This window comes from Hippopotamus amphibius, chromosome 3 (genome assembly GCF_030028045.1).
Source record: "Hippopotamus amphibius kiboko isolate mHipAmp2 chromosome 3, mHipAmp2.hap2, whole genome shotgun sequence".
Taxonomy (NCBI): Eukaryota; Metazoa; Chordata; class Mammalia; order Artiodactyla; family Hippopotamidae; genus Hippopotamus; species Hippopotamus amphibius.
In genome coordinates this window covers 164,052,719-164,066,531 of record NC_080188.1, presented here as the reverse complement: position 1 = coordinate 164,066,531, position 13,813 = coordinate 164,052,719, and the positions used below count along the sequence as shown (strand labels likewise).

General features: G+C 36.5%; 1 protein-coding gene across 3 annotated transcripts in view; it reads left to right on the top strand.

Moving 5' to 3' along the window:
- PLA2G4A (phospholipase A2 group IVA) overlaps window positions 1-13,813 on the top strand; it is a 143,889-nt gene that overhangs the window by 67,017 nt on the left and 63,059 nt on the right. For all 3 annotated transcript variants that reach the window (XM_057728949.1, XM_057728950.1, XM_057728951.1), the window contains 2 exons: window positions 9,574-9,611; window positions 11,633-11,774. In XM_057728949.1, coding sequence (XP_057584932.1) covers window positions 9,574-9,611; window positions 11,633-11,774 — 180 coding nt within the window. The remainder of the gene's footprint in view (window positions 1-9,573; window positions 9,612-11,632; window positions 11,775-13,813) is intronic.

Sequence of the window (13,813 nt, the reverse complement as noted above, 5' to 3'; positions counted from 1 at the left end):
AGGTACATGTTGGTGAGCAGTGGGGTAGAGAGTTAAGGTGGCCAAATGCTATAACATCCGCAGACCTTACCTGTGGCACATTGCTAGGATTGGTTCTCAAGAAACCCTTGTTGAGGGCTTCATAAGCATTATTGGCCTTTCCAAAATACAATGTTTTTTTCTGCTCTTCAGTCTATAACACACAGACTGATTTTAAGAGAAGATAGTGTAGGAAAACATGCATTTCCTCTCTTCCTGTCATTTCCTGTGCTTAGGTGTATAACCCCCGGGCTCTAAAAAAGACTTTCTGCATTCCTGAATTTAAGGTAGCTTACATAATTATTTTCTTTCGTGTGCTTGAGGAAACAGTTGGCTGAACAGCTTTTTTTCATTACACTGTTCTCAAGAGTCCTTTGTAGTTTTCATCTGAATGACAGTTCTTTGAGTTGGTGACCTGTGATGGTAATGGAAGAAAAGTAAATGCATGGTGGCAGGTTGGGAGTCCCCATTTTCCCCCCAGATCATGTGGCATGCCCTAAGCAAGCCCTCCAGCTCCTCCTCATCCCTGAATCCCTGTCTTTCAGAGGAGGACTGTCTTTTGTCTACAATATACACAGAGATTATAAGCAAACCAAGCTGCGAGGGAAGCATGCGGGAGAAGAAATTTTTAAACAATTCTTGGAGATGGTTAAGGCAATCTGGTATGATGAAAAGACCAGTTGAGTTTGGCAAAGGAAGGACACATGCTTCAAGCCAAGACATTATTAACAAAAACTCCTTCAAAATTTTGTCATCCAAAATTTCATACTGAGTCAACATAGAGGGATTTCTATGGGCAGGAGCCAGCTGGAGAAAGAACAGGAGCCTCAAAATGGAGATTGCCATATTCCCAAGGTCCCGCTCTACCCACTCAGGGAAGGAACTGGGAACCGGGTGACCTGGGCTCTCACTTTCTCTCTGTTACTAACCTCCCTCTAGGATATTTGAGTTGTCATTCTTTCTCTCTGAGTCTTATTTGCTTTATTTTTAAAATGAAGGTTTCCATTAACTTCTTTTTTTTTTCTTTTTTCACCACACTGGCAGCATGTGGGATCTTAGTTCCCAGACCAGGGATCAAACCCTAACCACCTGCAGTGGATGTTTGGAGTCTTAACCACTGGACCGCCAGAGTAGTCCCTCCATTAACTTATTTCTAGATGCTTTCTAATTTATAAACTTCTGTGCTCTGGAAAGAATATCTTATTTTTCACTTGACTATTTTCACCCAGAAGTTTTCAATGCTTCCCATTTTACAGATATGGAAAAAAATGATAATGTAATACTAAAAATCTTTATTATGCAGCTTTAAAGTACTGGTCTATCCATAGATTATTTTTTAAATGAGAATTTCAACCTGTAAGGTGTACCTAAAACTTTGCTTGATATTAAGAAAGCTATGAAAAGTTTCATTTTCAAGGAGTTAATAGTCTGTTTGGAAAGGACTAGACATTCATGTATAAGCTGATAAGTAATATAATAAGCAGCCTCACGAGGCATCTATTCATTCATTTACTTACTTAGGAATTATTTATTAACACTAATTGTGTTCCAGGCAATATTCTAGGTGATGGGTAGACAGCCGAGGACATGGTGGGTCATGGTACCCAGGGAGCTTGCATGCTGATGGGGAAAGTAAATAGGCAACAGGAGGCAAAAGGATACTCAGCACAACATCAGCTGGTGATAAATACTGTGAAGGAGATAAAATAGAGGCGTGTGGTAGAGAACGGTTCCTGGGCAACTGAGCTTATATAGTCAAAAAAGGCTTTCTAAGGTATTATATTTTTCAAATTTTATCAAAATTTTCAAGCATATGCAAAGTTTAAATATTGTTACATTGGATATTCATATAACTGCTACCTAGATTCTATAATTAATATTTTATTCTATTTGCTTTTCACATACATTTCTTTTTCTTTTAATCTTTCTTAGAGTATAATTGCTTTACAGTGTTGTGTAGTTTCTGCTGTACAACGAAGTGAATCAGCTATTCACATATCTATCTGTCCATCCATCAAACCATCTTGATCTATCTATCTCTCATCTATCTATCTATCTGTTATCTATCTATTTATTTATTTTTGTGGCTGGGCTATGTACCTTGTGGGATCTTAGTTCCCCAACCAGGGATTGAACCCAGCCTCTCAGCAGTGAAACTACGGAGTCCTAACAACTGGGCTGCAGGGAATTCCCCATCTTGATACATTTAAAAACAAACTACAGGGGCTTCCCTGGTGGTGCAGTGGTTAAGAGTCCGCCTGCCAATGCAGGGGACACGGGTTTGAGCCCGGGTCTGGGAAGATCCCACATGCCATGGAGCTGCAAAGCCCGTGCGCCGCATCTACTGAGCCTGTGCTGGAGCCCGCGAGCCACAACTATTGAGCCCACGTGCCACAACTACTGAAGCCTGCGCACCTAGAGCCTGTGCTCCACAACAAGAGAAGCCACTGTAATGAGAAGCCCACACACCCCAACTGCAACAAAGAGTAGCCCCCTCTCACCACAAGTAGAGAAAGCCCACGTGCAGCAACAAAGATCCAACACAGCCAATAAATAAATAAATAAATAAATAAATTTATAAAATAAAAACAAAACAAAACAAAACACAGACGACAGTATGCATCACCCCTAAACACTCCAACACATCATTAACTAGAGTTCAGTATTTACCAATTATAATTGTAAGTGCCAAATAGATTGTGTAGACAATGTATACAATTAGACTTATAAGAAGGAATTATTCATCCATACATTCATTTCACAAATAACTATTGAGCACCTACTGTGTGGCAGACAGTTTTTAAGCACTACCTATTCAGCAATAAGCAAATAGGAATCCCTACCCTCCTGGAATCTCACTATTCTGCTTAGATAAATAAGTAAAGGATACCTATGTTGGATAGTGATAGAGGTAAGTGCTAAATAAACCAAGGAAGGAGGAGAGGGGAGTGTGAATATGTGTGTGAAGAGGGTTGCAAATTCAGTTCCAAAACCTTGGCTAAGAAAAGCATCTCTGATGGTATCTGAGGGTAGAGGCACTCTGAGTAGGAAGGTCCTGAAGCAGAAGTTTGCCTGGCTTGTTGAGTAACAGCAAGGAGCAGAGCACGGCTGGGGCACAAAGAGTAGTAGGGAGAGTGGTAGGAGATGAGGATGGGGCGTGGGGTTACAGTGGACCATTCTGGGTTACAGTGGATATCAGTGGCGTGGGCTTGTTCTTAAAGGAAGGATGTGGTTGGATCACTAAAGGGGTGGAAGGCCATTCTGGTGAAGAGAAGAGCCTGAGCCTTTGCTCACAGTTCCAAGACTAGAACAGGACAAGCGTGTTCAGGAAATGGTGTCTAGACAAGTGCCAGGGGAGCCAAGCATTCGTGCATGAGGGAAGAACAGGTACATGGGGGTCAAACTTTAGCCAAGCTCAAGTTCAGGATGCTGGGTTTAGATATTATCTTGCTGATAGCAGTGAGTCATGGAAGGTTTTTGACTAGCGAATGGGGAATTTTGAGCAAACAGGATTTGACTTTTTCCTCAGGAGGACTAGTAAGCCAAAAGTTGGTAGGTAAAGATAGAGAATGTTTCATCTTGGAAACAAGAAGGTTGATGCAGCTGTAGCAGCCACCCTCTGTCGAAAGTGGCAGGTCTGAGGAATAGGGGTGACTTGAGCAAAGTAAGTGTAGCATTAGCTTTAATGTGTCAGTAAGAGTGGAATGGAATGGTTGCTTAGTGGCAGTGAGGCTCAGCTAAAGTTGGAAAGCAGGAATTTTTTCAGCTTTTCCTGAGACTATGATTTATCATTTAACTCAGGTTTAGAATGTGCTCTCTCTCTTTTTTTTTCCTATTTTTTTGGGGGGGTAGGGGGGAGAAAACCAATTTGGATCCACAGTTTTGTGTCCCAGCTAACGTTTATAAAATCTGAATTAGGTTATGCTTGTTGGAATCCTAAGTTTAGAGAGTGTCAGTGTTGTCATTTGAGAGACACTGGTGGGACGTGCAGCTTGTGACCCCAGGCTCGGAGTCAGACAGCCACTGTCTGGGATGGAATCATGATTCGGCTACTTATTCACTGTGTGATGTCGGATGAGTTATTTTTTTCTCTTCACCATGCATCCCCATTTGTGAAACAGAGTTGTATATAGTACCTACCTCTAAAGGTTGTGGTTATGGTTAAATGAGTTAATACTTGGAAAATTTTAGAAAAGTGCCTGGCCCAGTAAACACTAAATACATATTAGATATTCTCATTTTAATTATACTGGCCAGATTGAACTATTTGTCAAGTGCTTCATGAAACTGACTTAGCTATTACACTTACTTATTTGTTTGAACTTACTGACCGAAATGAAATTATTTATATACAGGTAGAGCTCATAAATTTGGTAATCATTTGTTTCAACACCGTTCAAAACCAGAAATGCTCGAGTCACCCATTACTGAATATATTAAGTGTGGCCTTGGGTTGCAGTATCCCATTGTAAAGCAGAAAGATAGAGTTTCTTCCAAATTTAGTGTTTTGTGTAAACAAAGCAGCCCATGGCAAGAAAATCCATGAACATGCTAAGATTTTGAAGTTAGACAGGGAAAAATCACACTTCTTTATTCTCTAGATGAATCTTTATCTTGGCCAATACTCTGAGGAGGTTAGCCTCTGATTTTCCACTGTATGGTGTTTTAATTTGACATATTTATTTAGAAGTTAATGTTGTTATTTAAAAATAGCCATGTGTCATGGTTTCTGTGGTATCTCATTTTGGCTGAATGCTTTCTCTGATTATTGCACATTCCTGATTAAAACCTGAAAACAAATGAGAGAGATCTATAGAAGAGACAGTGACAGCGCTTTAAAAAAATGGGAGTTCTGATGGCGAGTTAGCATCAGGATGATTTCATTGGAAAACCATGTATTGATGTGTGAAGACAAAGAGTACAGTTTAGCAAAGTGAATCAGACAAAGCAGACTTTGGAGGGAAAACGAGAAATATATAATTTTGTGAGAAATTTGGGAGATCTTTGGCTTAGATGTGAATGCCCCTACATTGACACAGGGCAGAGTTCAGACATAGGTCAAACAATTCCTGGCTTTATGAGAGAATGCATTTTTATTTTGGAACACTAGCAATGGAAACGTGAGTCTGTTTTGATACTTCTGCAGTTTATAACTTCTAAATTACAGGGCATTTTTAGAGTGCTCTTGTATCCTTGGAGTCCTCTTCTGGACCTCAGCTCCATCAGGGACTAGAACACTTTCAGCCGAGTTACTATTGCCCACCTGGCCTGACGCACATCAGACACTTTCATTTTTGAATGAATGGATAAATGAGTGCACTTACAGGAAATAGAGAAAACCTGGGAAGTGCTCAGACGGGCATAATGAAAGTAAATGAAGTTTAAAAAAGAGAAAAACTTAAGAATGTGAGAGATTTCCATTTGGAGAAAAAGATAGTATTTTGGCTTGGTAGTAGTGCTCTAGGAAATCTGGTTTATTGTATGATAGCTGATGATTACATAACTCTTTCTGAATTTCCAATGTCCATGTAAAGAAAAGGGGCCTTAAATTAAGAAAAAAGAGACTGTTGTCAAATAAAAGGAAGACAACTCTGTGGGATAGAGTGAAACATGGCTACAGGGAAAGTAGTGTATTTTTTAATCTTTCGAATCTTTTAAGACTGTATGAGATATTTGGGGGGACACAATTATCCTGAATTCTTGGGTGATGGAATATATGGTTCCTGGTAGTAAATGGTACTTTAATTTTATTAAGAAATTAGATATATTAACTGGACTTACTGTGGTGATCATTTTGCATTTATACAAATATTGAATCATGATGTTAATACCTGAAATTAATATGTTATATGGCAATTATATCTCAGTCAAAAAAATGTTAGTTTTTAGTGTTATCAAAAAACCATATCTATTTAAAAAGATGATTTTAACAGTGTATCATTCAATTTTAGAGATGCAGAATATATTTAGATGTGACCTTGTTTGTATTGGTGGGATTGTAATTTCCACTCTGCTCTTGAATTGCCTGCTTGTTAGATCTACATCTGATTCCTTCTTCATAGGATGAAATTACAATTTATGGAAACATGATTCTTCGTAAAAGTTACCCCCTTTCTTGGATATAATTTTATTTGTTATTTTGCACAGGTCAGGTAAATACAAAGTGAAAATATTATGTAATTCTCTTGAAAGATATAAATGATTATTGAATCAACACGGTGATGAGTTGCTCTTAGTTTCTACCAAGTGGGAGGGGCAGCAGGGGGAAGAGTAAATTAACTCAGGAGGGATCAGAATTCAAAAGAAAGTTTTATTGAAAGTAAAGTTTGTAAATACTGGAGTATTTTAATAAGAGAAGGCATGACATATTTGAAGAGCTCTTTACTAATAGGATAGATTTTCAAGTTAAACATTATTTGACTGTGTGCATCTTTTGGAAATAATAATTTTAAAGGACTTCCTTAATACCAGGCATTATACTTGTTGCATTAGCTTTGTTATTTCAAAATGACCCTGGGAAGCTTACAAGAGAATTAGTAGGTTAGATACTTTTAAAACTATTTTTCAGTCTGAAATTTTTTAAGTAGTTTCTCTCCTGTAGTTCCTTTCCCTTTCCCCAACTGAACATCTCCCATTGTAAAGCGTCTAAAATTGCTTTCCACTGTGGAATTCAAAGAAGAGATTATTGTTTCTTCTAAGAACATGCAAGGAGTACAGCCTGCTTCTTATGTTAATAATTCATAGAAGAGGTGGAGTTCTCTCATTGTCCTTGTTCCTGGCTGAGTATTATGGGGTTGGGGAAACCCAGGGAGATTTGATCACCTTTCCTTCTAATTGCCTTGATACTGTAAGCCACCTGGAAGAGTGTGATGCAGAGATGCTTCACACAATGCGTGGGAAGAAGTTTACAGTAATTGTTTAATGCCTCACAGGAAGTACATATTTTTGTGGCTCTTTTATCTGAATGACATGTTCCGGGTGAAAGATGCAGAGAGATTGTGAATGTCTGTCTTCATAGCATGTCTGAACATAGTGTATTAAATGGGAGAGTTTAAAATTTCCTCCAGGTTGTGGGTGGTCCACTTGGGCAACACATGGAAGTAAGGATCACAACCTATGTGACAAGAACCATGGCAGCACCTTCTATAACACTCCAGATGGCAGAAAAATCCTGTGTCTTCTCCTCTCTCATCCTGAGTTTGTTTAAAGCATCTTATCAGTCAGTCTAGGACCATGAATGTCTTAGCCAAGAAATGTTGCAGATGGATGTAGAAGGGACATTCTTATAGAGAAGACAAATAATACCGTAAACATAGCACAGTTAATCTTCCTTTTATTAAACTGTTGGGACAAGTAGGCAATAGATATATTCAAGCACCAGGTGTTTGTTTGTTTATTTGTTTGTTTCTGGCCGTGCCACGCAGCTTGTGGGATCTTAGTTCCCTGACCAGGGATTGAACCCTCACGCTCACCAGTGAAAGTGCGAAGTCCTAACCAGTGGACCTCCAGGGAATTCCCTGGTATCAGATATTTTAAAATGTAAAATGTTTAGGGATCTGCCAGTTGAGAAGCCAGCTTTTCCCCAAACACTTTCTGTCATGAGATGGCACGTGGGACTAGGAAGCCCATTCCAGCATTGAATCTTTCCATTTGTTAGAAGACTCCATATTGTGTTGTATTCTTGTTCTTTTAATTTCTGTTCTTCCTTGGTGCTTTGCCCTTTGGAGATAAAAACAGTAAATCTAGTCTCATTTTAATAGCAGCTTTCATGTATTTTTTTTAAAACAAGCAGACTGTTTTATTCATGTCTTGTTTTTCTTACTAAATATCTGAGGTGACCTCATTCAATATAAAATGTTTTTCAAGCCCTCTTTGGGAAAAACTGCATTTGAAATGTGGCAATGGGGATGTGCTGGGATGTGGTCTGAGCAATGCTTTCACTGATAGAATGCATGGCAATTACATTAATTATTTAGAAGCCAATCACCTTTTTGATTAAAACTGAACTACGATTCATCTGGGCATGTATGATTCCGTTTGTACTGGGGTTCTTGATTATTTTATTAACTTCAAAGTAATATTTACATTCATAGAATTCCATACATAGGAACTGCTGTCTGGGTAGGACCAGCCCACGATTTTATCTCTAGTAGCAATGAGATATTTCTTGACAGAAAAAGATGCCTGATGTGCTCCCGCTCCACACGCACATATGCACAGTAATTCAACAGATACTTATTGATTGTATGTTGTATGCCAAATACTGTGCAATGAACTAGTAACAGAGACCTATTTAAGAGAGAGCTTATTATTTAGTTGGAGAGGCAAATTTTTGTACAGATAATTTCCATACCTTTTTGTTACTTATAGAATTCAGTACTGAGAATTATCCATGAACTTATTTTAGCATTTTGGAAAGCTCCTTCTAGTTTGCTTTCTTCCATTCCCTGAAACCAAAAAAAGAAAAAGCCAATAATCTGTAGCATTTTATGTTGGCTCAAAAAATATCCTCTTCCCATTTTAAGAGGCATATCCTAGTTCTGTTCTATTTTAAGGTATTCAACAGGTTCATTCTAACTATATTCTTATGGTAACTGATGTAATAAAAATAACGGCACCATCTTACGACTGTACAGCAACCTTTGAAACGTTTTCTCATTTGGTTCTCGTAACAATCTAAAATTACATTATTCATAACTAATGGCAGGGATGGTGTTGAGAAGGCCTTTCTATACAACAGATTTATAGTCTCTGGAAAGACATCTTTTAATACCTCTTTTCTCTGTGGATATTAGTGATTTTTTTTTTCATTAAAACTAAATTGGCCCACTGGCAGGATGGAGTCCTCCCATAAGTTTAGTTGGTTCACACAGTGTTGAGAAAATAAAAATCTGAGCCCCATATCCCATTGTAAATGTTTTTAAGCTGACCACGGTTGGCTGGCCCCTGGGTCCTGCTGTCCACCTTGGATAGCCATTCTGTCTTCAGTTTACTCCGGCCTGCACTTGTCACAAATGTGCAAGTGTGAATTTTCACCCAGGCTTTCTTTAACTTTGGCCTCTGATTTTGAGGCCCAGGGACAGCCTGAATAATGATACACATCTTGTAGTTTTTAGATCTCAGGAAATTTTTACGATTTTTGAATAATGATTTTGGAATGCACTGCTTCTTTTTAATGAAGGAGGAAAACAAACATGCCAAGGCAATTCTTTTTCTTGTTAAAATAATGTATAGGACTTCCCTGGCAGCCCAGTGGTTAAGACTCCATGCTTCCACTGCAGGGGGCATGAGTTCCAGCCCTGGTGGGGAAACTAAGACCCCACATGCTGCATGGCGTAAATGATGTATAAAGTAGGTTTATCTCATTAAAAATAGCAAAAAGTTATTGAGGTACACCTGTAATTTGGGGTCTTCATGAAGCTGTGTTACTTTTATTTTTTAGTATATTTTTAGGTTAAAGATAATCTGTCACTCAAAAATTATTTTGACTTTGTTTGCATCACATATAGTACACATCCATTTTATGACCTAATTTGCCTAATATATCTATTCTAGGTCACTGAAATGATTCTGGAAATGTCTCTTGAAGTTTGGTAAGTCCATTTATTTCGTTGGATGGAAAAAATTGTGAGTGATCCACTGATTTTAATTGTTGAAGAGAATACCTTTAATATATGAAATCATTCTGATGGCTTTGAGTATCAAAAATGCATTAAATGTGCTTTGTTTTTCTTTAGCTCTCTCCTATAGCTGCAGCATTAAAAAATAAAAACAACAACAACAACAACAACAAAAACCAAAAAACAACCAAAAAACCCTAATATTCTTTGTTTAGTTTTCTGGTACTTTGGTGGTTAAATCATAAATGTCAGAAGAAGAGCTTTAGAAGGGCCCTCCCTCATGTTAAATCTCTATTCCTATAGAAATAAATACAGCTATTGAAGCCTATTTTTCATTGTTGATTCAAACAGGTATTAAAAAACATGACAGTGAACATACACAGGAAACTATAAGAGGAAAAACTAAAAGTTGAGACTGTCTTTCATAATGATCAGCAGGAAAACAAATGGTAAAGTTCCATGCCATGTGTTGCTCTTTCCAAGTGGCCTCCAAAAATGAATGTTGGCAATTCATTTATTTATTTTCAAATGGTGAGTCTTAGGGGAGTCAGGCCTGCCTTGAGAATTAGCTCATCTATGACCTGATGCTGAGGTCAATAGATCCCACCTCCCTCAATCTCTCTGCATCTCTTTGAACTTGCCTGTTGAAGTGGGTTTTACCAAAGTTATTAGTACACATTTTATTTACATGAACACAAAATTCATGTAGCATTCTCATATCTTATGATGTGCTGAATGAATGATGATGGATACATTGACATTGGGTTTAGGTATTTCTCTCTCTTATTTTGATCCCTAGAAAATGTTGATTCGACTTGGAAAATTATTACATAAATTACTACTGTCCTTCAATATATGTCAGGATGTATCAAAAGACAGTCCCAACTTTTTTAGTTGTGTTATTTTGCATTACATTGATTCTTGCTTACAAGTGGTATATTTTAGTGTGAGATTAGAAATATTTTTGTTACTTGACTATGAAAGTAATGCTGTTTGTTTTCATGGGAAAAAGTCTCCACTGGTGTAATTAGGACAATATTATGCTTTACTAAAGCAGAATTATGAAAAAAAAAATGTAGGAAAAAACCTCAGGTAAATAGTATACATGGGTCCAGAAGCAATTTACTATATATTTACAGTGAACTTTAAACAAACTCTATTTTTATATGTTAATTTTCTTGACTCTAAAATGAAATGTTCATTAAAGAAAAACTCAATTTTTCATGGAATGTCTTCCATTAAACATAAAATAAAATCAGGAAAGAAATTAGAGAGTTAAAGATAGTACATAAAAGAAGACACGAACCATGCTTCTGTTACTATATTTATAAAATTACTCAAAATGTTTTGAATTTCTTTTAGATATTTTTGTACTGATATCCTCTAAACATGTGTTCATTGCTTTATTTGTAGATCTTTTAAAAATCATGCTTCTTGTGCTTAATGTAAGATAATGGTCAACATGGTGTATTACAAGGAACATGAGCTCCAGAATGAGAAGTCCTGGATTTAAATATCTACTTGCTAATTTTGTTAACGGTTGAAAGATTTCTAATTACTTTTTTACTCATTTGTAAAATAAAAGTGCTTTATAAGCATTGTGATGATTTAATGTGGTGCTCTTTCTAAAGAGCATGTATTATAGGAAACTTTTCCACATGTACACACATTTGTGGTGGTACTGTTTGTAGTAGTTAAAAAAATTGGACATAATGTCAATATTTATGGATACATAAATTGTGCTATACTTATATAATGAAAATACTCCATAATAGTAAAGATATGTGAATTAGTTCTACTTATAAACACAGATGAATGTCAAAAATGAAGTGTTCAATGGAGAAAAAAATGATTTGCAGAATACATACAGTTGTTAGCATTTATAAAAAAATTAAGAACCTGTAAAATGACTATATATTATTTAGACCTACATGTATAATGTAAAATACAAGGCTACTAAGGACATTGGTTCATGATCTCTATTTTATACACAGTTCATCCCCAGACCTCCGATTTAGTATGGCTCTGTGTGACCAGGAGAAAGCTTTCCGACAACAGAGAAAAGAAAACATAAAGGAAAACATGAAGAAACTCTTGGGTCCAGAGGATAGTGAAGGCTTGTCTTCTACACGTGATGTGAGTTGGAAAATTTTCAGATGGTATTGCAACTTAATAATAATTTTGTTTGTACTTTCTCCCAAATTCCACCCAAATGTGGAGATATTGAGATTGAGCATTATTTCTCTATCTTTCTGAGATAAGGTAAGTGTTTCATCAATGGAAACTCTTTGAGGAAGATCATCATAAATGCTGCCCATATTTGGTAACATTTATCAGATACAGTTTTTAAAAGAAGCAGAGGCATACTAACGCACAGACAAGGTGCTCATTTCATTAGTGGGAAAAGTTTAACCTATAAAAGAGTATAAAAGGATCATTGACTTCATTTTAATAGAGACTAAGATTATCATTACTGAACAAGAGCAAAATGCTATAAATCTTAATGACAAGAATTAACAAAAAGTTTTCTTAAAAGATGTGAATAGGGAGACAAAAGGAAATGTTTCAAATTATTACTATTTCATAGCAGGGAGTGAAAGATATCATCCCAAACTGACCAACTAGTTAAAACAATGACCTCCACATTTTAATATTTTTCATAATCCTAATTATTGAGAGATGTTAAATTTAAAATATTTTTGTCAACAAATATTGAAAGTACAGTCCTTCAATCGTACTTTAAATTCTTTTCCTTCCCTTAAATTCCAGCGATATAAATGGCATTTCTTATTCAGTAACTTGTATTATATAATCCAGTTTTTGTCTATGTATCTATTCATTTATCCCTTCACTCATCTATCTATCTACCTATCCATCCATCCATCCATCTATCCTTCTTTCTGAAATCTACAAAAATAAATTGCTGCCATAGTTAATAACACTGTATTGTATATTTTACAGTTGCTAAGAGAGTAGATGTTAAAAGTCCTTATCACAAGAAAAAAATTTTGTAACTACATATGAGGATGGATATTAACTGGACTTATTGTGGTGATCATCTCACAGTATATACAAATATCAAATCATTATGTTGTACACCTGAAACTAATATAATGTATGTCAATTATATCTCAAAAAAACAAAATTAAAAAAATAAATTGCTGCAATGATGCTCATCAAATGATAATGAAGTTTCTTCTTAGTGGCATATTAGGTAATTTTTTAAAATTATTTCTTTGAGCTTTTCTGTTAATTGAATATTTTGGATGAATATAACATTTTTAGAAAGATATTTTCATTAAACATATGTCAGTATATATTTTATATATATTTGTAAGCATATATATTTACTCCCATGCATGTACACACAGACCAGGGATTCAAGATTATTGTAAATTAAGGACAAAATTCAACTGGAAATGAGACATAAATTCCGAGTAAGGGGGCCAGATGGGCATCCCTGTCCCACATGTGAGGGCACATTTCTAAATGTGTTTCTAGGTGGGTATAGCAGGGGTTGAAAGCCAGTCTGCTGCTTCTGGAGTGCCTTTGGTTGTTATGGGAGCAAAGTCTAAGATAAAATGTTGCTGATGGGGAACTTTTGCTAAAAGAAGCTTGGGGGAGAAGCAAAGCCTCCATTAAAGCTTCCATTTAAAAAAAAAAAAAAAAGACAGAGACTTCTCTTCAATCCTGCATCTTGTGGTTGATTATTATCTGAGGTTAATTAGTCCTGGAAGATACATTCTTCTCTGTGTATTACTCAGAAGTTTCTAGCTTTCTGGGAAGTCTTTTGGGGTTTTTTGTTTGTTTGTTTTTTGTTTGCTTTTTTATAGTAAACCTTCCAACAGCAGTTCTACACCTTCTTTTTGTCCCCATCCTTGTTTGGCATCATTATGCCCTTGGGGCAGAGAAACCATATTTCAAGTTCTTTTCATTTCTGCCACTTGTCATTTGTTGAGACACTGTGCTGGGAACCTGAGGGGAACAAAACTGAAATGGTCAATACCAGACAGTCACTTTCCTTGGTAAGTTTAAGGCCTAGGTGGGGAGAAAGATATTTAAGCAGATGAAACAGTGATGGAAATGGGTACCTCTGTTAATTCACGGCCATCAACTTCATTTGGGAAACCCATTCTGGCCGTCTCCGTGTATCCCTGCCTAGTTGCTGTCCATTT